At 39.0% G+C, this 26,331-nt stretch overlaps 1 protein-coding gene across 5 annotated transcripts in view; it reads right to left on the bottom strand.

Moving 5' to 3' along the window:
- The window catches only part of LOC100618860 (zinc finger protein 420-like), a 134,671-nt gene that overhangs the window by 100,422 nt on the left and 7,918 nt on the right, over window positions 1-26,331 (bottom strand). The window contains exons 4-5 of one of the 5 annotated variants that reach the window (XM_056812431.1): window positions 25,952-26,047; window positions 19,379-22,124 (exon numbers count right to left, since the gene is read on the bottom strand). The exons of 3 other annotated variants lie outside the window; for them this stretch is intronic. In XM_056812431.1, the coding sequence (XP_056668409.1) occupies window positions 19,822-22,124; window positions 25,952-26,047 (2,399 nt within the window). In that variant the 3' untranslated portion in view covers window positions 19,379-19,821. Of the gene's footprint in view, window positions 1-19,378; window positions 22,125-25,951; window positions 26,195-26,331 lie in introns of those variants that run through there. One more of the 5 variants, XR_008915332.1, reaches the window with a different exon arrangement.

Genomic DNA, 26,331 nt, shown 5'->3' with positions numbered 1-26,331 from the left:
CTGACTTTCTCTCAGGGGATTCAGGGAAGACAGCAGATGTAATGGGTTAGCTCAGAGAGAGCAGAGGGGGTTTGAAGATTTTCCCCCTTCTGCCTTCCCTCCTTAGCTAAAGCTGCTCTCCCAAATTCTCTCTTGATTCTCTGGTCCTCCCTCCACTACTTGAGATGAAAAGGTCTCCCCTTGATCCATTCACTCACATTCAGCTTGGGGAACAGATAACTTTTAATGTTGTTAGATTTAAAATAGTTTTGAGTGTTAAATAGTTGTAGATAAGAGAGTGGGAGCCATAAACTGTGATAATTAAAATGTCTGTCTTGGTCTTATATAAATATAAGATGGTCACCAGGGAATATATTCCCAATTTATGAATATGCCCAAGCCAACTGGGTTTTATAGATAAATTTAATTTATAATACACTGATTAATCAATAGAAAAAGAGAGAAAGTAAGAAAGGAATAAGAATGAATAAATCAGTCAGTTGGTGTTATCTCTCACCCAAGATCTCTCTAGGTAAGGCTTCTCATGCCAACCTCAGGCTCCACCTTCAAGAGAGCCTCCTTTCAAGAAATGTTTCCAGAGAATTCTCCTCCTGACTCCTCCTGAGTTCTCCTTCCACAGCCTCCTTCAAGACCTCTCCAGGAGCTCTCCCTCCAGGACCTCTCTCCTCTCAGCCTCCTTCAGAGAAAAACCTCTCAGAGCAAAACCTCCTCAGAGCAAAAAAACTCTCTCCTCTCTGTCCTCAGACCCCGCTATCTTTAAGGAAACCATCTAAGTTCCCTCCCCTCAGTTCTCACATCTACCAATCACTGTTGATGTCTCCCCTGTGCCAATGGTGGCTCTAGTTTAACCCAGGATTGCCCAGAGGTCTGTGGCTTTGCACATGTCTGTTGAAGGTCATATTCTCAAATAATTAAATCTTGATCTTTGCTGCAGCCCTTCCTAAATCCTGTTACTCTAAGTAGGGTGGAGATTGTATTTTCCAAGACCTGGTTCTGTCATTCCAAGTATCTCTATTGTATCAATTCTGAAATCAATCATGACTCAGAGAACTTCCTGTTCTATGCTTAAGCATAGGTCAAAACCCTTTCCATTGTTTAGCAAAAAGTTTCTGTCCTAAAGTAGTCTTAAGTAGGGAGGAGAAGGATCCTCCCATGCCAAGGAGTTTCACATTCCAATAGAGTTCTTACTATCAGTAGGAAATTTTTTCCAAGTATGAAATTTCCCATTGGTGAAATTTCCAACATTCATAAGTCTAAGAAATTTTAAGGTTTACAATGTTAACTCAATCAAGTAATACAAAAGGAATAATGGGCAGGGAAGAATGGGAAAAGAAAAGTGGGGAAAAGGAGTTCCTGCCTCTATCTAAATCCTTTCTCCTCCCTCCTCAAGTTTGGGGGGAACTCAGGCCTTGGCAGCCTGAGCCCCCTGAGAGAAAGTCAGCTTGACTCACCCCTGGGCAACAGGAGCTGAGGTAAAGTCTGCTCAGGTTTCTCTTCAGAAATCCCTTCAATTGGGAAGTGTTGGGGGGAAAGATTTCCAGTCACCAGCAGGAAAAGTGGGTAACCCTCAGGAGAAAGTTTTTTATCCACCTTCTCTCTTTGATGTCTTAAGACCAAGAGACTCTCACTGCTCTCCAAGCCAGAGTCTTCTCTCCTCAGGAAATTCACTCCTGGGGCCCCTCCCCCATCGAGGTGATCAATTTCACATACTCTTCAGTCTGGCACTTTTTCTCTAGTGCCAGCCTCTATCACAAATCCTTCATTTCCTTTTGTTCGAGTGGTGCCACCCTGGCCCACGCCAGTTATTTATCTTCTAATCTATCTATGCTACTTATTGTTCCCATCTAACCTCCCCCCTCCCCAAATAATAAATCTTATCCTAATCTGTCTATTTGCTAATCTAAATTCCTATCTTATGCTAAGACTGAGTTGTGGGAAGAGGGTTAGGATTATGTGCCAACAAAATGTATACAATATAATAATTTCTTAATACAAAAGTCATTCCTATTTCAATCAATATAAAATTCAGATTTTAAGTAAAATTGAACTATCCTATGCTAATTCCAATGTAACAATTCATATTTAAAGGTATATATATTAACTTGTATCTAATGAAATCTGATTTATCCTCTCCCTATGTTACCTCTCTAGTTACAATATTCCCTTTTCCACCCTAAACTACTCTGTCCCTGTCTATTAATGGTTAGTATTTTAACTCTCCTTTCTATCTATGTTACTGCATTAGATCATTATTATGTTACATATATACATGTCTGTTATTTGTGCAACTTTACATATGTCACATATTATTTAAATACATATATACATATATCCTCTGGTACTAGAGATGTATTGCAGATACAATTTATGGGTTGTCCTTATTTACAGCCCAGCCCCTAATGTCAATGTGAAATTTGTTCGTGTTCTAAACATGTCGTGGTGGATGCATATTTATTCCAATGTATATGTGGATGTACTTCCCTACATTTGTACATTGTACATCCAGCAAACCGCTGGGTTTCTTCTGCCTTTTTTTCCCACCATCGGTCTTGCATCTTCCTGATCTCACGCTGCACCGTGGCTTGGAGAGACTTGAATCTGTCCTTTTTAGGAGCAGAGTTTGGGTTATTTTGCCACTCCATAAAAGCTTTTTTATTTTTGCTCAATAGGTTTTCAATAGCAGTGTTGTTCTCGTCGAACCAGTCATGGTGGTTGCATTGTTTGGGGCCTAGGACTGCCTTTGATGTTTCCTTCACTGTATCTCTGAACTGGTTCCATTTCTCGGTTGAGCTTCCAGTGAGTGGTCCCTTGGCAGACAGCTTGTTGTCCAGGCAGGACTGGAATGTTTGCAAATAAGATGGATCTCTAAGACTACTCATACTGTAAAATGCATGAACTGTCTGGGCGTGTTTTGGATGGCGAGGTGCAATGCGCATTTCAAGAGTCACTCTAACCAATTGGTGGTCTGTCCAGCATTCATCTCCTCTCATGGCTCTGGTGATCTTTACATCCTGGATGTCTCGCCGGCATACAATGATGTAGTCAATGAGATGCCACTGTTTTGATCGTGGGTGCATCCACGTTGTTTTATATTTTTTCACCATTCTGAACACAGTGTTTGTGATGATGAGTTCCAATTCTGAGCATTTGCTGAGTAGCAGTATGCCCTTGTTTTTCATTTTGCCCACGCCGTGTTTGCCGAGCATCAGCCCTAAGGCTACCTGATTAGCCTCCAGACTATTCCACCAGTAATTTCACAACCATAAACTATGTATTCAAATTAAATTTTCTTGTAAATTGAATGGAATTTGAGTCTCTCATTCTTGGGCCAAGTTTCTTCTATAAATGTGGGTGTTTCTCCCACAAAACTCCTCTTTATTCTGTCTCTGACCCAGTGATACTGGCCTCCTGGATGATTCTTGGTCAAGACCCTCCATCTTGAAATTCTACCTTTCCCTCAGTTGTCTCCACTGATTGGAGTATGGTATCCATGATCACCTTAACCTCTTGGATTCAGTGTTCTCAGGTAGCATCTCATTTTCTGAGAAGTTTCTCTTTGTCCCTAAAACTCTTAGAGGTTTCCTTCTGAAAGTCCTAGGTCCAGTTCTTCCTCAGGCCTTCAATTCTGCCCCAGAGCTTGAATTCTTCCTGGGCCACTACCAATGCTCATCTCTGGAGATCCATTTTCCCTCCCTCTCTTCAACACCTGCCTTTTTCCCTCCTTCATGTTCATGACTCAGACTCTCCTACTGAACAGGTAGATATCCATAAACCCTGGGCAGCAGACTAATTTGAAAGTAGGGGTCCCTATCATTTGAGATGCTGACAGCAAATGTCATGAGAAACAACTCTGTAGGGCACCATTTATAAGGATGAATCTAGATTTGATGGAACTCTCTTAAAATAAATTATAATGTAGTAGCACTTCAATTTACATCTGTTTTCCTAGTAGGATAATTATATTTGACCTTTTATGTGAGTGTGAAGCTCCCTACCCCCTTTTATTATTATAATAGAATTAGCCCTTACGAGTCTATCCAGGCAATGAACAAAGAGCAAATGAAACAGAGGAGGATCAAGGAACACCAAGCAAAAACACAGAAATTCCAGAGAATTGGACACAGCCTTTGGAAGAACTGAAAATGCAATTCAAAACACAATTAAGAGAGTCTGAAGACAACTGGGAAAAGAACTTAAAAATCAAAATAAGTTATCTGGAAACAGAGGCACTTGAACTAAAAAGAGAAAATAGTGTCTTGAAAGCCAAAATTAATAAGCTTGAAAACGAGGCAAAGGAGATGAAAGATGAGGCAAAGAAAATGAAAGATGAGGAAAAGAAGATGAAAGATGACCTCCAAAGAAAAATAAAGACCCGAAGGAGAAGGATGACTAAAAATTCAGGGATGAAATTCAGTCTTTAAAAACTAGAATAAAACAATTAGAAACATCCAACTTTACAAGGCAGCAGGAGCCTATAAAACAAAATCAAAAGAATGAGAAAATTGAGGAAAATATGACACGCCTCATCCACAAAACAGAAGATTTAGAAAACAGGTCCAGGAGAGTCAACTTAAGCATCATTGGTCTATTGGAAGACTATAACAAAAGAAAAAGCCTGGACATCATTCTACAAGAAATTATCCAAGGAAACTGCCCCGACATTCTAGAGTAAGAGGGAAAAGTGGAGATTGAAAGAATCAACAGATCACCTCCTGTACTTAATCTCCAACAGACAATATCCAGGAATGTTATAACCAAATTCAAGAACTACCAGACCAAGAAAAATTATTACAAACTGCTAAGAAGAAGTCATTCAGATACCATGGAACTATAGTTAGGATAACAGAAGATCTGGCTGCATCTACACTGAAGGACCAAAAGGCATGGAATATGATATTCTGGAAAGCAAGGCAAGTAGGTCTACAACCAAGAATCAACTACCCAGAAAAACTGACTATATACCTGCAGGGGAAAGTGTGGTCATTTGATAAACTTGAAGATTTCCAAGCATTCGTAAAGAAAAGACCAGACCTGCACAGAAAATTTGATGCCCAAACACAGAACTCAAGAGAATCATCAAAAGGTAACTAAGAAAGGGGGAAAAACAAAAACAAAATATTTTTAAGGGACCCAATTGATTAAAATGATATGTATCACTATAAGAAAAGAGGTCATTGATAACTCTTAAAAACTGTTGTTATCAGCTGGGCATCTAGAAGAATTATACTTAGAGGGAACAGTGACAAACTGTATAGGATGAAATGTGAAGACATAAATATGTATATGGATATATGTATGCATATATGTAAACATACAATATATATAAATTTATATATGTATATATATAAAACTAGAGGTAAAAAGAGTTTAATACTAAGAGAAATGAGAAAAGAAACAAAATGGGGTAAATGTATATGTCATAAAGAAGCACATAGTGGGAGTAGGGGAGAACACCAATACATTGGAAGGGTAAAGAGGTTGGAGATAGGAAATACTTAATACTTATGTTCATTGAAATTGACTCAGAGGTGTAAGGATTAAAATTTAGGGGAGACTGAGGCAGGTAAAAATTAGTTTCTCTCTGCAAGGAATATTATATTTTTTAGAGGTTTATTAAAGTTAAGGATTAAGAATATACAAGTAAGAAACATGTGCCTAGGCCAGAGGCCTAGACAAAATAACCTCACATCATGGAAGAGACACCTCTGCTCCAAAAACGGAAGTCCAAAAACCCAGACCTTCAAAAGCCTTTGCTTAAATATCTTCTCGATCTCGGCCCAGGTGAGATTACAAGGCATTCTGGGGAAGTGGAGCAAAGGCTCATGGGGATTGTAGTCCTGTATTCGAGTCTATTTTTTACATCCCCCCGTGTGATCATTTGTGGAAAAATTAATTTTTCCCCAAAAGGATCATAAAAACATAATAAACTTAAAAGATTACAATAGTGTGAGGATAAGAGAAAAAAGAATAAAACCAATAATTTCTGAACACATTGACAAAAAGCCGTTAGGGGGCAGTCCCCTTTGGCATAAAAGTATACATACAAATAAATGTTCAATCAACCACACCCAAAGTTCAATTTTTGTGCAACTTGTGGTCTGGAGGCTTCTTCATGGTGGCTTCTCCAACAGTTCAGTTCTGGATTCAGAGAGGGAGCATCTTCTTTACCTAAAATTCTTCTGAAAAGGAATTTAAACTTGCAATTTAAATAATGATTTTTTTTACATTCCCCCGTGTTGTGGGTGATTGAAAGATTCAGAATCAGTTAGGGATGCATGGCTGAGGTATGAGGTATATGAATCAATTGGCAAGAGATATTAAAAAGACATCAGAAAATCCAAAAGAAAAGAAAAATTTCTGGATGAAAATATAGACTATCAAAGTCTTATATGTAAAAATTCCAAGTAGAAGAAAAATAAATCTATAACAGGTCCTTCAATCAGGGCCCAATCAAAATGATCTAAGTAATGATGCATTTACCCAATCAGTGCCAGGACTACAGAAAGGTACCACACTATGAGAGGCAGAAAAGAAAGGGACCAGATTATAGAAGCCAAGTAGGAGCCAAGGTTTCGGGGATACTCATTTGTGAGTATTTTCAGAGTGAGTGTAGATACAAGGAAAGCCTATGTCTTAACACATGTTAAACATAGTAACCTCGAATCTTCACACTAGGTTCAAGACCTTTGTATTGGCCTAGAAGTGCATCAATCCATCCTAGATTGGCCTTTCTTTGGCCCTATGAAATGGCTCTTATGTGTAGCTCTTGTCCTGGAATCAGATAGAATCATTAAGCAAAGTCCCATAATTTATTTAAATAATTAGTGGAATCATTTTCATAGTCACAAGCTTTTTAGGGCATGCATTAGAAAATGTATCTTAAACTTGTAGCACTGAAAATCAAAAGGTTAAAGAAAATCTTAATACTGGTGACATGTGCTTCAAATATAAAAAGGAAAGAAAAAATAATTAAAAAACTGAAAAAGTATATTGCACATGCAAGAAAAATATAATAATAAAAGAGCTTTAAAAATTCAAAAATATAGCTTATAACCATTGACACTCTGTCAGTTAAGAAAATATAAAATACAAGGCTTTCTCACCAAAAAATGAGATCCATTTCCTCTTTGTATCTGGCCATGATCACTGTGAGTAGAAGGCAAATGAATTGAACAAGGTTAACAATTTTTTCATCTTTAAAGATACAGTAGTACAAATATGTAGATATCAAAATCCCCAAAATTCTCAATAGCCCAATTAATTACAATAGCAAACAAACACACTTTCATATTTCACATAAGTTGCTGTGTGACATTTTTAAAACCTATGAATTGATGGACATTTGTCACAATTTTTACAAACATAGCAATCCTTCAACCTTGGTAATAAACATATTTTTTTTTAAACAAAGTAAAACTCATCTTGGGTTTAGAACATAATCAAGAAATCTATATATCATTCTGGTGCAAGTAAAGTAGTGAGCTGAAGAGTATAAATAAAGGGTGCTCCTTTTGGAGGCTTTTCCCAAGGGTACAAATGCCCTGAAATTAACTGCCCAACTTCCATTTGCATGTGGGAAGGTTGGGGGTTATAAAATACATTTCACTTCAGCTACTAGAATGGGCCTTACCTGGTGGTAGGGGCAGGCAAAAATAACCAGACTGTTAAAAAAAATTCCAAAATCATATTTAAAAAACCCTTAAAATCAAATCATTTGAGGTATTTAGCACATTAAATTTTCAAAGGTTGTTAATACAATTATAACCAGTTCTGAAGTCCATCTATCCTCAGCAAAATAGAAAAAAGCTGTTTTTTCATATATGGGCTTATTCACAACAATATTTGTTCAACAGTTATAGGGGAAAAACAACAGAATTTCAAAACTCAGTACATTCAAAATAAATTCAATCAACCTTCAGTTCACAGAATAATATTCAATCCAGTAATATATGAACTTAAAATCACAACGTTAAACCATAACAAAAAATGCAATAGAATACAGAGATTTTTATAAATCATTGGAGTCTGAAATGCCTTAGAATATAACTTTTAGTCTCTTCAAAGTTCCTTGGGGGGTTTTTTTTGTTTGTTTGTTTTTATTTATCCATTTAAATGTCTATTGTCCGAAGGTAGAGTAGTAAAGGCTAGGCTATGGGGTTCAAGGGATCCGTCCAGGGCCCCATAGCTGGGAAGCATAGGAGGCCAGATTTTAACTAGAGACCTCCGGTCCCTGGGCCTGGCTTCCAGTTCGCTGGGCCACCCATTTTCCTCCCCAAAGTTAAAGTTGAATCTTTGGGCTGAGTCTGCTCCCTGACAGGCAGGCAAAATCAATGAAATTGCCAGAAGAGTCAAAAATCCTTTTAAACAGCCCATTGCTATTAAGTTTCTGTTTGAAAAGATCTGTTTCTTCTCTTTAATCTTTTCTCTCTTTCCCCTCTCTGATACCCCTGTGGCCAATACCCCCAGCCACGTGGAGGCTTAGCCTAAGGGAAAATTGCCCGTTCTCCTTTCCCTCTGGTCTCTCCCCTCCGCCCACGTGGCCAATACTGTTACCAGCTGGTCGCAATGAGTCCTGAGCGATCTGCTCCAAGGATCTGGGTGATGAGCCGGCTGGGGTCGGAAGCCAGATGGGTGAGAGACAGACTGCCGGGGTGGGTCGGGCTGGGAGCTGGAGCACAGCTCAGGCACCAGGTGAGAGGCCAGGAGCAGAAGCAGGAGCTGGAGAGGGCCGCAGGCAGGAGCTGATCAAGATGGTTTTCTAAAGAGCATCTCGGAGAACCTTGGCTTTAAAAAAAAATTCTCTAGGCTAAAAATTTTTTGAGAAGTTCTCATCCAATCTAGTGGTCGCCAACTGTAAAGATTAAAATTTAGGGGAGAGGGGGAGACTGAGGCAGGTAAAAATTAGTTTCTCTCTGCAAGGAATATTATATTTTTTAGAGGTTTATTAAAGTTAAGGATTAAGAATATACAAGTAAGAAACATGTGCCTAGGCCAGAGGCCTAGACAAAATAACCTCACATCATGGAAGAGACGCCTCTGCTCCAAAAACGGAAGTCCAAAAACCCAGACCTTCAAAAGCCTTTGCTTAAATATCTTCTCGATCTCGGCCCAGGTGAGATTACAAGGCATTCTGGGGAAGTGGAGCAAAGGCTCATGGGGATTGTAGTCCTGTATTCGAGTCTATTTTTTACAGAGGGAAGAACAATGAAATACATTGGGGCAGAGAATTGATTTGCTCCCTATAGAGAAGTAGAAGAGTAACAAATGGATTGGTGGGAAGGGAAGCAATACAAGGGAGGGAGAGGGTGGGGTAGTTTTAAAAGACTGTAAAGAAAATAAGAGGGGAGTAAGAAAAGAGTGGGTAGAAAGGGAAGTACAATAAGGATGGGAATTAGAGGGACTGATGAAAAAACACGGGTATGGAAGGAAATACTGAAAGAAAAAAGAGCAAGACTGAGTATAAATACAAATGCTGGGAAATACACAGCTGGTAATCACAACTCTGAATGTTAATGGAATGAACTCACCCATAAAACTCAAGAGAATAGCAGAGTGGATTAGAATCTAAAACCCTACCATATGCTGTCTACAGGAAACACATATGAGGAAGGTAGATACACACAGGGTAAAAGTAAGAGGATGGAGCCAAATCTATTGGGCATCAACTGAGAAAAAGAAGGCAGGAGTCACAATCATATCTGACAAAGCCAAAGTAAAAATAGATCTAGTCAATCACATCCCAAATAAAAGTCAGTATAGACAATGAGGAAATATCAGTACTCAACATGTATGCACCAAATGGTATAGCATCCAAATTCCTAAAGAAGAAACTAGTGGAGCTCAAGAATGAGATAGAAAAACTAAACTAGTGGGAGACCTGAACCTTCCTCTATCAGAACTAGATAAATCAATCAAAAAATAAATAAGAAAGAGGCAAGAGAAGTGAAGGAAATTTTGGAAAAATTAGAGTTAGTAGATATGTGGAGAAAACCTTTTTCTTATTCTATAAAGAAGTTTTTTGGTATTTTGATATGTATGGCACTGAATAAGTAGATTAATTTGAGTAGGATTGTCATTTTTATTATATTAGTTGATCCTACCCAGGGGTGATTTAATGTTTTTCTAATTGTTTAGATCTAGTTTTAATTGTATAAAGTATTTTATAGTTGTATTTATATAATTACTATGTTTGTCTTGGAAGATAGATTCCTAAATATTTTATATTGTCTAGAGTGGTTTTAAGAGGAGTTTCTTTTTCTATCATCTGTTGCTGAGTTTTGTTGGAAATATATAGAAATGCTGATCATTTGTGTGCATTTATCTTGTACTTTGCAACTAAAGTTAATTATTTCAACTAGCCTTTTAGTTGGTTTTCTGGGGTTCTTTAAATATACCATTATATCATCTGCAAAGAGTGATACTTTAGTCTCCTCATTCCCTACTTTCATCCCATCAATTGCTTTTTCTTCTCTAATTGCTACTGCGAACATTTCTAGTAAGATATTGAATAAAAGAGGTGATAATGGGCATTCTTGCTTCACTCCTGATCTAATGGGGAAGGTTTCTAACCTGTTCCCCATTGTAGATGATACTTGCTGATGGTTGTAAATATATCTGTTTATTATTTTAAGGAAATGCTTTTCTTTTCCTAGACTTCCTAGTGTTTTCAATAGCAATGAGTGTTGTATTTTGTCAAAGGCTTTTTTTGCATCTGTTGATATAATCATGTGATTTCTGTTGGTTTGATTATTGATATGGTCAAGTATATGGACCCCTTTTATGATTATAATAGTATTAGCCTTCATGATTATTTTTTTCTTTTTTTTAAAACATTATTTTATTTGGTCTTTTCCGAACATTATTCATTGAAGACAAAGATCATTTTCTTTCCCTCCCCCCCCCCCCCACCTATCCCATAGCCAACGCGCAATTCCACTGGGTATCATATGTGTTCTTGATTCGAACCCATTTCCATGTTGTTGGTATTTGCATTAGAGTGTTCATCTAGAGTCTCTCCTCAGACATGTCCCCTCAACCCCTGTAGTCAAGCAGTTGCTTTTCCTCCGTGTTTTTACTCCCACAGTTTGTTCTCTGCTTGTGGATAGTGTTTTTTCTCCTAGATCCCTGCAGATTGTTCAAGGACATTGCGCTGATACACTGTGGTACAATAGAACATAATTACGTTCGAGTGTACCACAGTGTATCAGTCTCTGTGTACAATGTTTTCCTGGTTCTGCTCCTTTTGCTCTGCATCACTTCCTGGAGGTTGTTCCAGTTTCCATGGAATTCCTCCACTTTATTATTCCTTTTAGCACAATAGTATTCCATCACCAACATATACCATAATTTGTTCAGCCATTCCCCAATTGAAGGGCATCCCCTCATTTTCCAATTTTTGGCCACCACAAAGAGTGCAGCTATGAATATTCTTGAACAAGTCTTTTTACTTTTCATCTCATTGGGGTACAAACCCAGCAGTGCTATGGCTGGATCAAAGGGCAGACAGTCTTTTATCGCCCTTTGGGCATAGTTCCAAATTACCCTCCAGAATGGTTGGATCAGTTAACAACTCCACCAGCAATGAATTAGTGTCCCTTCTTTGCCACATCCCCTCCAGCATTCATTACTTTCCTTTGCTGTCATGTTAGCCAATCTGCTAGGTGTGAGGTGATACCTCAGAGTTGTTTTTATTTGCATCTCTCTGATTATAAGAGATGTGGAGCACTTCTTCATGTGCTTATTAATAGTTTTGATTTCCTTATCTAAAAACTGCCTATTCATGTCCCTTGCCCATTTATCAATTGGAGAATGGCTTGATTTTTTATACAATTGATTTAGCTCTTTGTAAATTTGAGTAATTAAACCTTTGACAGAGGTTTTTATGAAGATTGTTTCCCAATTTGTTGCTTCCCTTCTGATTTTAGTTACATTGGGTTTGTTTGTATAAAAGCTTTTTAATTTGATGTAGTCAAAATTATTTATTTTACATTTTGTGATTCTTTCTATATCTTGCTTGGTTTTAAAGCCTTTCCCCTCCCAAAGGTCTGACATGTATACTATTCTGTGTTTACCCAATTTACTTATGGTTTCCTTCTTTATGTTTAAGTCACTCACCCATTTTGAATTTATCTTGGTGTAGGGTGTGAGGTGTTGATCTATTCCTAGTCTCTCCCACACTGTCTTCCAATTTTCCCAGCAGTTTTTATGAAATAGTGGATTTTTGTCCCAAAAGCTGGGATCTTTGGGTTTATCGTATACTGTCTTGCTGAGGTCGCTTTCCCCCAGTCTATTCCACTGATCTTCCTTTCTATTTCTTAGCCAGTACCAAATTGTTTTGATGACTGCTGCTTTGTAATATAGTTTTAGGTCAGGGACTGCAAGGCCCCCATCATATGTGTTTTTTTTCATTATTTCCCTGGATATCCTTGATCTTTTGTTCTTCCAAATGAACTTTGTTATGGTTTTTTCTAAATCAGTGAAGAAGTATTTTGGTAGTTCAATGGGTATGGCACTAAATAGATAAATAAGTTTGGGTAGGATGGTCATTTTTATTATATTGGCTCGTCCTATCCATGAGCAGTTAATGTTTTTCCATTTGTTCAAGTCTAGTTTTAGTTGTGTGGCGAGTGTTTTGTAGTTGTGTTCATATAGTTCCTGTGTTTGTCTTGGGAGGTAGATTCCTAGGTATTTTATTTTGTCTAAGGTGATTTTGAATGGGATTTCTCTTTCTAGTTCTTGCTGCTGAGCTGTGTTGGAGATATATAGAAAAGCTGATGATTTATGTGGGTTTATTTTGTATCCTGCAACTTTGCTAAAGTTGTTGATTATTTCAATTAGCTTTTTGGTTGAATCTCTAGGATTCTTTAAGTAGACTATCATGTCATCGGCAAAGAGTGATAACTTGATCTCCTCCTTGCCTATTTTAATGCCTTCAATTTCTTTTTCTTCTCTAATTGCTCCTGCTAGTGTTTATAGTACAATGTCAAATAATAGAGGTGATAATGGGCATCCTTGTTTCACTCCTGATCTTATTGGGAATGCATCTAGTTTATCCCCATTGCAGATGATATTAGCTGATGGTTTTAGATATATATTGTTTATTATTTTTAGGAAAGGCCCTTCTATTCCTATGCTTTCTAGTGTTTTTTAATAGGAATGGGTGTTGTCTTTTATCAAAGGCTTTTTCTGTGTCTATTGAAATAATGATGTGGTTCTTGTTGGTTTGCTTGTTGATGTGGTCAGTTATGTGGATAGTTTTCCTAATATTGAACCAGCCCTGCATCCCTGGTATAAATCCTACTTGATCATGGTGGATGACCCTTCTGATCACTTGCTGGAGTCTTTTTGCTAGTATCCTATTTAAGATTTTTGCATCTATATTCATTAGGGAGATTGGTCTATAGTTTTCTTTCTCTGTTTTTGACTTGCCTGGTTTTGGAATCAGTACCATGTTTGTGTCATAAAAGGAATTTGGTAGAACTCCCTCTTTGCTTATTATGTCAAATAGTTTGTATAGTATTGGGATTAGCTGTTCTTTGAATGTTTGATAGAATTCACTTGTGAATCCATCAGGCCCTGGGGATTTTTTCTTAGGCAGTTCTTTGATGGACTTTTGGATTTTATTTTCTGATATGGGATTATTTAAGAATTCTATTTTTTCTTCTGTTAGTTTAGGCAGTTTATTTTTTTGTAAATATTTATCCATATCACGTAGATTGGTGTATTTATTGCCATATAATTGGGCAAAGTAGTTTTTAATGATTGCCTTCATTTCCTCTTCATTGGAGGTGATGTTCCCCTTTTCATCTTTGATGCTTTTAAATTGCTTTTCTTCTTTCCTTTTTAAAAAATTAGATCGACCAGTACTTTGTCTATTTTGTTTGTTTTTTTTCAAAGTACTAGTTTCTAGTCTTATTTATTGATTTAATAGTTCTATCACTTCCAATTTTATCAATTTCTCCCTTAATTTTTAGGATCTCTAGTTTGGTTTTCTTCTGGGGGGTTTTAATTTGTTCGCTTTCAAGTTTTTTGATTTGCATTTCCAATTCATTGATCTCTGCCCTCCCTTGTTTCTTAATATATGCACTCAGGGATATGAATTTTCCTCTGATTACTTCTTTGGCTGCATCCCATAAGGTTTGAAAGGATGTCTCACCATTGTCATTTTCCTCGATGAAATTATTGTTTCTATGATTTGTTCTTGGATTTTGGATTAATTTTTTATTTGGTTCTCCATGTGCCCTTAATGATCATTATTTTTATTGCCTTATGATCTGAAAAGGCTGCATTTATTATTTCTGCTTTTCTGCATTTGTATGCCATGTTTCTGTGACCTAGTGTATGGTCAATCTTTGTGAATGTACCATGTGGTGCAGAGAAGGTGTATACCTTTTTGTCCCTATTTATTTTTCTCCATAAATCTATTAACTAATTTTTCTAAGATTTCATTAACTTCTTTTACCTCTTTCTTATTTATTTTTTGATTTGATTTATCTAAATTTGATAGTGGTTGGTTCAAGTCTCCCACTAATTTGGTTTTACTGTGTATTTCCTCCTTCAATTCTAGTTTCTCCATTAGAAATTTGGGTGCTATACTATTTGGTGCATACATGTTGATTAGTGATATTTCCTCATTATATTCCCTTTTAACAAAATATAGTTACCTTCCCTATCCCTTTTAATCAGGTCTATTTTTGCTTTGGCTTTGTCAGATATCATGATTGCAACTCCTACCTTCTTTCTATCAGTTGAGGCCCAGAAGGTCTTACTCCATCCTTTAATTCTGACCTTGTGTCTACCCACCTCATGTATTTCTTGAAGACAACATATGGTAGGGTTTTGGATTCTAATCCATTCTGCTATTCGTCTATGTTTTATGGGTGAGTTCATCCCATTCACGTTCAAAGTTATGATTGTCACTTGTGGACTCCCTGGCATTTTGATATCCTTCCCTAATTCTAACCTTTCTTCTTTAGCTCTAAACTTTTAATCCAGTGATTTACTTTAAATCAGTCCCCCTAGTCCCCTCCCTTGATATGTTTCCCTTTCTAGCCCCTCCCTTTTTGTTCCCTCCCCCTGCCCCCTCTCCTTTCCTCCCTTTTTGTGTTCCCTCCCCCCCTACCCTCCTTGGTTTTCCCTTCTCCCTTACCCTGTTGGACAAGATAAAATTTAAGATCCCAATGGATCTGGATGCTCTTCCCTCTCAGAGTTGTGTTCACTGAGAGTAAGGTTTAAGTAAAATCCCTCTTCCTCTCCTTCTTATAGGAGAATTCTCCCCCTCCCCTTCCCATGTGTATCTTTGTGTGAGAAAGATTATTCTATTTAGTTTTTGTTCTATTTCTTGGAGTATATTTTAGTACCATCAATGATTCCCCCCTCCTTTTTCTTTCTATCCCCCCTTTCTCCATATCATCTTGATCCCCCAAACTTTCCCTATGTGTGATTCTTCTTACTACTCTAATGATGCATATATTTTTTGAGAGTTACACATTACATTTTCACCACATATTAATATGTATAATTTGATATAAATGTAGTCCTTATAGGAGAGAGTTTGAATAAAAGAAAAAAGATAACATTTTCCTCCTTTTCTGTTTCCTTCATATTTACTTTTTCATGTTTCTCTTGGTCTTTGTGTTTTGATATCAAACTTTCCACAGAGCTCTGGTCTTTTCTTTACAAACACTTGGAAATCTTGTATTTTATTGGAATGCCCATACTTTCCCCTGGAAGTATATAGTCAGTTTTGATCAATAGCTGATCCTTGGTTGAGGACCCAGCTCTCTTGCTTTTCTGAATATCATGTCCCATGCCTTATGGTCATTCAGAGTGGAAATTGCTAGGTCCTATGTGACCCTGATTGGTGTTCCTTTATATCTAAATTGTGTTTTTCTGACTTCTAATAAGATTTTTTCTTTTGCTTGGAAGCTTTGGAATTTGGCAATTTCATTCCTGGGAGTTGTCTTTTGGGGATTTAGTAGAGGGTGCTCTGTGGACTCTTTCAATGCATATTTTGTCCCCTTGTTCTAGAATCTCTGAGCAGTTTTCTTTGATGATGTCATGTATTATGATATCAAGAGTACTGTTTATTTCTGGCTTTTCTGGTAGACCAATGATTCTCAGATTGTCTCTCCTTCCTCTGTTTTCCAGGTCTGTCACATTGTTAGTGAGATATTTTGTTATCTTCTAATTCTTTAGTTCTTTGACTTTGCTTTATTAATTCTTGTTCTTTTGCAAGATCATTGTCTTCCAGTTGCCTGATTCTGTCCTTTAAAGACTGGCTTTCCTTTTCAGTTTGGTCTGACCTGTTTTTTGAGGCTTCGAGCTGTTTCTGCATTTGCATATTTTGGTTGCTCAGATTGATGAGTTCCTTTTGCATTGTTTCCCATTTTTCCTGGCAGAAGGCTTCCATCTATTTGATAATTTCTGATTCGAATTCTTTAAGAGTTTGTGGAGAATTTCCATTTCCTTTGGAAGGTTTTGGAGCATTTGTTTGTGTTTCCTCTTTTATCTCCTCTGTATTTTGTATTTTTGCTCCATAAAATGTGTCCAAAGTCACCCCCTTCTTGCTTTTCTTGGTGTTTGGAGGCTTTTGCACTTCTGTACCATTTGCCATGTCTATGGTTTTTCTTCCCCTTTCCAGTCATAAATCTGAGTGAGGGGGATTGGCTCTTAGTGTATCTGTCTGATGGTCCGAGGCTTTAGCCCCAGGCAAATTGTCCATTCTCCTCAGCTGTGCTGTCTTCCTGGGGAAGCCCAGGGCCTTCCCTCCCCTGCCTGCCAGCGTTTTGGGTGTTACTGCTCTCAGTTCCCTCCAGTTGCTTCTGCGCTGCCTTACTTCCATGCTCTGAGCCTGGCACAACACTGTCCACAAGGTACCTCAGTGCCTTTGCCAGCCCTGAGGTTCCTGCCCTTTCAGAGGGCCCTGCACTCTAAGGGGGGTAGGGGTCCTGGCCTCCTTGAGCTCTGGGGGCTCCTGGTGGGATTAGGTTCAGCTGCATTGGTCTGGATGTGCCCTGAGGCAAAATCCTCCGGTGAGACTGATGGAAGGACCTAGCCAGGGGGCTACAGGCTCCCCCCTTCTCTTTCATGCTGCTTCCCTGCCGTCTCTATTGGAAGCCCTGAGACTGGCCCAGGTTGCTTTCAAGGTACGCCATTCAAAACAGCACCTTTGCAGGCCCTGAGGTTCCTGCTGCTGCTGTGGGCTCAGCACTCTGGGTTGGGGGGGAGTGGTCCTGCAACCTTCCTTCTGCCTTCCCCTTAGACCCAGGTGTTCTAGGATTCCGGCTTTTGGGGGGCATACCTTTTGATTTGAGTCCAGAAGGAGGGTTCCCCAGCTCTGTCCTGTTGTTAAGTTTGAATTTCTGTCCCCTAGGAGCATTCAGTTTGTGATCCATAAGGAAGGGTTTTCAGAGGTCTGAACTTTTGTAGCTTCTAAGCCGCCATCTTGACTGGAAGTCCCATGATTATTTTTATAATACAATCATTAGCTTTGAGTTCATACTCAAATACTTTTTTATAAGAATTATAAACATTAGCTAAGATATAGTTTGGGGTACTATCAAATCTTGTTTACATCCTCACCTTAATCCTGTAACCCAGGAGATTCCATGTATACTACCATACCCTTCTTGGGTGTATAAAAAAATGGTCACACAAAAAGAGGATGATCTTGTTTGTTGAAAAAGACAAGTCATGCAGGTGGAGGGCTATTCTTGTTTTCACATATTTAACCACAACTGCTGACTTCTGCTATTTAACTATAATCATCAGTGAAGACACCAAGACCCTGAGTACTGCAAAGTTACTACCCATAGTGATCTTTTTTACTCTTACCAGATTAATTGCACTTGTGTCAAGAAGATACCCATAAGAACAATTTTGTATCCATTCTATTTTCATTGTGACTGTATTTTCTGTTACTGTCATGAGATTTCTTGCCTTAAAAAAGGCTATCTACTAAGATTCAGGGTCTCTGCTCTTGATTTGAGCAGGGTTCAACTTTACTGGAAGTCTGGCCTCCTCCCAACAAACCTAATTAGCTTGGAGTTCTGTACTGGTGTGGCAAATGTTCTCAACATATGTTACACAGACCTTAATGCAAAATAGGCTTAAGATTTTATATGTGATAGCTTTAGAAATTGGAGAACTAAATATAATTGTATCAGTTATGTTACACTGGCCTCTGAATGCAATCAGTCCAGAGTGTCAAGATGAGAGATGCATGGTGATTTTCTATGTAAGATAACTATTTTGAATGCATTCAACTGAATAGAAATCATTTGAATGTCAATAATTTTATTCCATATTTGGAATCTACAATATCATGTTGTTGATTTTTGCTTTGTAGGAATTTTAAAGAAAACCTTGTATAGGAAATGATGCTAATAACAAATGATTTCTATAGAGCAGCGGTCCCCAAACTTTTTACACAGGGGGCCAGTTCACTGTCTCTCAGACCGTTGGATGGCCGGAGTATTAAAAAAAACTATGAACAAATATGAATACTGCTGTCTGGGATAGTGGAAGCTGTAACACTGTCTGTGATGGGCCTGTCACACCTTGCACAGGACCATCACCACCACCACTATACCGGGAAGCAGTATACAGTGTGGAATTCCCTCCCCCAGATTGCCGTTCACCATGCTGATGTCTTCCATTTTGCAGCCACATAATCCTTTGCACAGTGCCTCACTTTCTCAGAACAAGGTGCCACACAAAGGATTATGTCACAGGAATTGGTACTGTATGTGAGCAACACCATGCTTTGAGGCACCGCCATATACAGTTCTCCTCTCACTGACCAACACTGAAAGAGATGCCCCTTCCAGAAGTAAGGTAGAGGCCAGATAAATGGCCTCAGGGGGCCACAAGTGTCCCATGGGCCATAGTTTGGGGACCCCTGCTATAGAGCAAAGACATTATCATCTTACTAAATTAAGGCCCTTTTAGATCTAGATGAAATGAAATGATGTATTAAGGCATTCAAGAACAGGGATGTAATTTTTTTAAAAATGAAGTATTTAATTGGACATGTTGTAAAGCAAATGATAACATCTTGTTTCCACTTTTAATCTTGGTTGAATTAGTTTTGTTTGTAATTTATATAATGTAATAATATAATAAATATTCTATATAAAATATAATAAAATTCTTCCCATATCAACCAATTGATCTGAAAGGTTAAACTATTCTATGCTCCCTTAATTTGTTTATGGGATCACATTTTAGGTCTAAATTGTATATCCATTTGGATCCAATCTTAGGAGAGCTTAAGACATAGTAGAGTGAATTGTCTGATTTTGAGGAAACTGAGAGCTCAGTGTGAATATCTGTGGTTTCTGTGATAGAAGTGTAAGAGAAAATATTATGAGAGTGGTCCTGAAGTAAATTTATTTTAAAGTTGTAGGGGAAAACAATGGAAAAATAGACATACTTTCCTCACTGCTCCAATCAGCTTGCTATTCTGTGGCCACCATTAGGGTGCTCTAGCCATGCTGACAAAGAAGTCCAGGTTTGATATATGATCTTGCTTCAGTTTATCTAAACCATTTCTCTGCCTACCAACTTACAAATCTCATCTCAGGAGCCAACTATGGCTTCCTATTTTGCCTGGGCTGGCCAGGTAGGCAGTCCAGGGGATTCTGCAGGAGATACCACTCTGCTCCTATCTCAGGATTTTGACTATTTCTGCCTTTTTCACCTGCCATCCTATCCTCACTCACTGGTTTCCATCCTGCAATACTCTCATCTGAGGTAAGTTCAGGGTCACGCCATCTGCACAACTGGAGCTGCATGAGAGGAGTTATTTCTGAATGTCTTTCAACACTGATTGCATTCATAACATTTCTCCCCAGTATAGATTCTCTGATGTATAGTAAGATGAGATTTCTGACTGAATGCCTTCCCACATTGCTTGCATTCATAAGGTTTCTCCCCAGTGTGGACTCTATGATGTACAGCAAGATGGGATCTTTGACTGAATGCCTTTCCACATTGCTTGCATTCATAAGGTTTTTCCCCAGTGTGGACTCTCTGATGTGTAGTAAGTTCACAGCTCAGTCTGAAAGTCTTCCCACATTGCTTGCATTCATAAGGTTTCTCCCCAGTGTGAATTCTCTGATGTACAGCAAGACTGGAGTTATTTGTGAATGTCTTCCCACATTGTTTGCATTCATAAGGTTTCTCCCCAGTGTGTATTATATGATGTACAGCAAGACTAGAGCTATTTGTGAATGTCTTTCCACACTCATTGCATTCATAAGGTTTCTCCTCAGTGTGGATTTTTTGGTGTGCAACAAGTTTTGAGTTCTGTCTGAATGTCTTTCCACACTGATTACATTCATAAGGTTTCTCCCCAGTGTGGATTCTTTGATGTACAGCAAGTCTGGACCGCTGACTGAATGCCTTTCCACATTGCTTGCATTCATAAGGTTTCTCCCCAGTGTGGACTCTATGATGTACAGCAAGATTGGAACTCTGTCTGAATGTCTTTCCACATTGATTGCATTCATAAGGTTTCTCTCCAGTATGAACTCTATGATGTACAGCAAGACTGGAGGTATTTGCGAATGTCTTTCCACATTCATTGCATTCATAAGGTTTCTCCCCAGTGTGAATTCTCTGATGTACAAAAAGTCTGGAGCTCCGACTGAATGCCTTTCCACATTCCTTGCATTTATAAGGTCTTTCGCCAGTGTGGATTCTCTGATGTACAGCAAGTTCAAAGTTCTGTCTGAAAGTTTTCCCACATTGCTTGCATTCATAAGGTTTCTCCCCAGTGTGGACTCTATGATGTACAGCAAGTTCGAAGCTCCGTCTGAAAGTCTTTCCACACTGCTTGCATTCATAAGGTTTCTCCCCAGTGTGGATTCTCTGATGTACAGCAAGTTTGTAGCTCTGAATGAATGCCTTTCCACATTGCTTGCATTCATAAGGTTTCTCCCCAGTGTGGACTCTCTGGTGTACAGCAAGTTTGTAGCTCTGACTGAATGCTTTTCCACATTGCTTGCATTCATAAGGTTTCTCCCCAGTGTGGACTCTCTGATGTACAGCAAGACTGGAGCTGTTTGTGAATGTCTTTCCACATTGATTGCATTCATAAGGTTTCTCCCCAGTGTGGACTCTCTGATGTATAGCAAAATGGGATCTATGACTGAATGTCTTTCCACACTCATTGCATTCATAAGGTTTCTCCCCAGTGTGGACTCTCTGATGTACAGCAAGACTGGAGCTATTTGTGAATGTCTTTCCACATTGATTGCATTCATAAGGTTTCTCCCCAGTGTGGATTCTCAGATGTATAGCAAGATCAGATCTCCGACTGAATGCCTTTCCACATTGCTTACAATCATAAGGTTTCTCCCCAGTGTGGACTCTATGATGCACAGCAAGACTGGAGTTATTTGTGAATGTCTTTCCACACTGATTGCATTTATAAGGTTTCCCACCAGTGTGGATTCTCTGATGTACAGCAAGTTCAAAATTCTGTCTGAAAGTCTGTCCACATTGCTTGCATTCATAAGATTTCTCACCAGTGTGGACTCTATGATGTACAGCAAGTTCAAAGCTCCGTCTGAAACTCTTTCCACATTCCTTGCATTCATAAGGTTTCTCCCCAGTGTGGATTCTCTGATGTATAACAAGATGGGATTTCTGACTGAATGCCTTTCCACATTGATTGCATTCATAAGGTTTCTCGCCAGTGTGGACTCTCTGATGTACAACAAGGCTAGAGTTACATGAGAATGTCTTTCCACATCGCTTGCATTCAAAATGTTTCTTGCCATTATGGATTCTCTTATGTAGAGGAAGTCTGGAGCTCTGATTGAATATCTTTCCACATTGTGTGCCTTCATAAGGTCTCTCCTCAGTGTGGATTCTCTGATGCCCGGCAAGACTTACCCTGTGCATAAAAGCCCTTCTGCACTGATTAAGTTCACTAGATTTTTCCTCAGTGTGCATTCTTTTATGTTCAATATGAGATGAATTTTGAGGAGCAACACAGAATACTCTGAAATCAAAGCAATCAGGACCATCACTCATGTGTCTTTGGAGGTCCATTTCTTCCATAGGAAGGCTCACCTGTGTTGGATTCACATTCATTTCAGGTCTGATCTCTCCTTCTAAAAGAAAGAAACAGTAAAACATACATATATATTTACATATACACATATATAACCATCTTTTTTCCTCAGTTGTCAGAACAGAAACTGCTTTATATCCTATTTCCTCAGGTAAGAAGAAAAGTCTTCCAACATAAATGGGCACAATCCATTCTTTGAAAATGACATTACAAGCACATAAATAACAAAGAGCCTCTCATGTGATTTCATTGGCTCTTCATAACAAAAATGGGAGTTTTGGACAGGCTAGTTTTATTACATTCCTAACTCAGACCATGACCTAAGAAAAGATGGATGAGTGACTTGACCTGAAATCCTGGCAGCTGAGACCAAATATTGTGCCTAGGCATGCTCTGTCTACAGTACTAGACAATTCACTTTCAATTTTTCTGCTTTCATTTCCATTTTCTATACATTCAATCCTCTCTTCACAGGTATGACAACATTGAGTGCATGTAAACTAAATATTCCTATTATTTCATCATCTAGTTTCTCTGTAAGCATCATGTAATTCCCTTCGTGATTGCTTTCGACCGATTTTTTTCTTCCAGTATCTGAGATCAGATGAAATTCAGCACTCCTTTTTGAGTTTATTCAAGGCATAAAAGATTTTGTTCTGTTCCCCACTCCTGAAGAACAGTCATTACTTTCCTTTAAATGCCTCTTTTCACTAAAATAAAATCCTTCAACAAAATACAGTTTAAACAAAAACATGGCATTTCCCATGTTTGAAATTATGTCTCATACACCAATTTGAATCCATGATCCTTTTGTAAGGAAATGGGCAAGATAGCTTGAACAATTATCTTCCTATTTCCCACCTCATATAGATTCTGGCATATTCATATCCTTCTTAAAAATCCCAATACAGGTGGTAGTGCATTCTCTTTCTACCTCAGAAACTTGCTAGAACTTTAAAGCCTGGGCAAGTCACAGGAGCTTTGTTGGTCTCAGGCTCCTCAACTATAACATGGACATAATAATATCAAGTGACTTCTAGAATTCCTATGATATCTAATGAGATCATATTCATAAAGTATATTATACATACTAGGGGCCATATGCAAATGGTGATGTTTACTGTTATCATTAGAATTTGAATTATTTCCTCCTTTAATTGCTTTTCTCTTTAAACTGTCTTTCTCTTCACTCCTCTAATTCCTAATTTCCCTGTTGAATTAAATGCATTCCAATTCCCCAATACTCCTTTCTCTCTGGATCATCAGAGTGAGATTCAGGATCTGATGCTTTTTTCTAAACCTCCTGTATGCTTGGGTACTAGATTGTGAGCTCCAGGACAGCTCAGAATGGTGTTTCCCTTCTTTTGTATGCTCAGGGCTTAGCACAATTCCTAGAACTTATTATTTAATACATGTTTACTGATAGGTCCCAAGGATTATGTCCAGCCCAAACTCTACCATTCTGTCTTTCTCCTGGAAGGCAAATGCATGCTTTGGCCTCAGCTGTATTTCTGACTCTCTCTTGCCCTTATTTCTCAGCAGTAAACAGTAACTTCTTTGGAACTAGAGCAGACCCAATCCTTAAGATCCCAGAGGCTTCTCTATAGCCTCTCTTCTCCCTAAAGGGAGGTGCTGTGGTCACCTGATTGTCCAAGAACAGGACAAAGATTGAGCCCCAGAGAATAGGAAAGGGCCTGGAGCTGATGATTTAGGAAAAGCTTAGTCTTGGATCACTTCCAAGTAAGGCAGCAGTCTTCATTCATCCTCATGGGCTGCAGGTCAATGGAGAGAAGGAAAATCAGGAAACCAGCTGCCAGGCTTTACTCTACATTGAGGCTCCCTGGTCTCAGCTGAGTCCTCACCATGGCAAGGCAATCCTGTGACATCTCCTTCATGGATTCACTATGCCACCCACATTAAGAGCCTTCCAAAGATTTCCCTGGTCTCCAGTTCTCTGTTATGGCTTCCTCCCTCCTTCTGCCTCCCCTTCCGAGTTGAGAACTTGGCCTCATATTTCACTGAATAAAAGCTGGATCTCTCTGCAGAGCTCTCTTAGCCTCTACTTCTCACCCAGCTCAGCTGCCTCTTTTTCCTTTTGGCCTCTAGATCAAAGAAAAAGGTCATTCTTCTCCTAGGTAAAGAAAATCTCTATCCGTGTGCAAAGAATCCCATCCCATCACTCATCTAAACCTGTCTATCCCTCCCTCAAGTGGCCCCTTTTTTCTTACAATCTTCAGCCTTTTCTACACTAATGAGCTAATGACTCTCTTCTTCTGGGAAACAATAAACAATTTCTCCCCAATGCTCCAAACATGCTCACTTGACCTCTTCATCCCCATGAGATACTGTCCTCAGGTTCAAAGCTAAACTTGCTAGTGACAGCCATTTACAGTGAGTTGTACCAGTGTTTTTCCCTTGTTTTCTCTGCTATCATTACCGCAGAATATTCAGTCTGGCCCTTTTGAAGTCCCAGGTCACCTCCCCCCACTGAACCTCTCTAGTGCTCCTTCTCTTCAGAGCCTTCCCTCTCATGACTGGCTGCCCAAGAGCTGGGAATCTTATAAAGATGATATTAGAAATTAACTCATTACATTAATTTAGATAAGAATGGGAGAAGCTGGCTTGAGAAAAAAATTGGATTTGAAACAGAACTGAGTCTGTGTCAGTTTCAAATGTTGACAGTTTGTGGGGGAGGTGTATTGGTTTTTCAATGGCAGTTGATCTCTGGCAGTTACTCCAACATCTTCTTTTCTCTCTCTCCTCACTGTCTGAGGTAGAAGGAAAGGAGGGAAAAACTTGAAAGAGCAAACTGATTTCCTTTTCCAACTTGGGAAACACTAGTTACTGTCTACTGCTGTTTTATAAATTGTTTTGTCTCTGAGAAGACCAAAGAAAGACCTGGACTTTGGTTTGGATTCTGAGTCTGCTAAGATTCAGAGTCCTAACTTGATTCTTGCTGAGGCTCAGCCATCTGGCCTTTGTTATTTTTATAACTTGGAGACAAAGTTAAGAATTATATATTTCTTATAAGGATAATAGTGTTAGTTTATTGTAGAATAGGGAAAAGTTGGGTTATCAGGAAGAATCAGTGTAGTATGTGGAAACAGGAGAAGCGGGTTCCTTGTCAAACCAGGGAGTTTTATTTGGGTGGAGTTAGAATCCCTTAGAGTTAGAAGTCCTTTTATAACCTTATATTCTTAATAAATATTTTATTTTTTTATAACAAGAGTCTCCTCAGTTTCCTTGTGCCTGGCCCTGTAGAGGAGTTCACTTATGAGCTTCCCTTCACTTATATAAGCTGAAGATACTTTGTAAGCACAGCAAGCAGAGTATCTAATCAGTTTATATACATAATCAATTCATTAAATGTATTATTTTTTCAATCTAGAGGGTTTCTACAGAACTGTCAGCATGCTGCTTTCTGCTCCAGCAGAGTGAGATCAATGAGGGCAATGGCTGTACACTACAACCCTTTATGTCCCCTGTAAATTAGCCCAGGACCCAGCACAGAGCAAGCACTCATACATGTTTCTGGATACTAAAGAGATCAGAGGGGATAAGTTCAGCCCTTTTGGCATCTGCAGGAGACTTCCAGGCCCTTTAATCGCAAATACTGACTTCTTAGAGGGTCACAGACTAATCCCATGAAGGGAGCATATAGGAAATGGAGTCCAACAGATTCATATTATAGATAGGGAAAGTGAGGTTCAGGGGTTCAGTGACTTGCCCAGGGAGACCTAGCTAAAACCTCTGAAAAAGAATTCCAAGTCAGATCCTCCTGTCTCCAAATTTAGCCCTGGCTACACCAGAGTACACAGAAGCCTCTGTTCACCCCAGCTCTCCCACACCACTTTTCCCTTCCCTTACCTGGGCAGTAGGTCCTCAGACCTTCTTCCTCCAGCATCCATGGGGCTTCACTCTGCTCCAAATAAGAGAGCACAACTTCTGGGGGAGCTGGAAGCCCTGGGCAAAGAAGAATCAGTCAGGGAGGAGGATGGAGAGGAGCTCATCCCTGAGTTATCCTTAGGGAAAGGTTGGGGAGTCCAATGACATGACTCAGAGACTCTCTCCATGGGGCTCCAACAGGAGTCTGTCCTCACCCCTCAGTGTCTGTAAAACATAAACCCAGGGTAGGATGAGCTCGTTATCCTGCTGGGGAACAGGGAATGAGCAACAGCCCCCCTCCCTCCTATCCTGTTTTGGTCCATTCTGGCAGAAACTGGAAAACTCCCAAACTGGGTTCAAGG

The sequence above is a fragment of the Monodelphis domestica genome, chromosome 1, assembly GCF_027887165.1.
Source record: "Monodelphis domestica isolate mMonDom1 chromosome 1, mMonDom1.pri, whole genome shotgun sequence".
NCBI classification, from domain to species: Eukaryota; Metazoa; Chordata; class Mammalia; order Didelphimorphia; family Didelphidae; genus Monodelphis; species Monodelphis domestica.
Note: the sequence above shows the minus strand (reverse complement) of the source record. Positions and strands in the feature narration are given on the sequence as shown.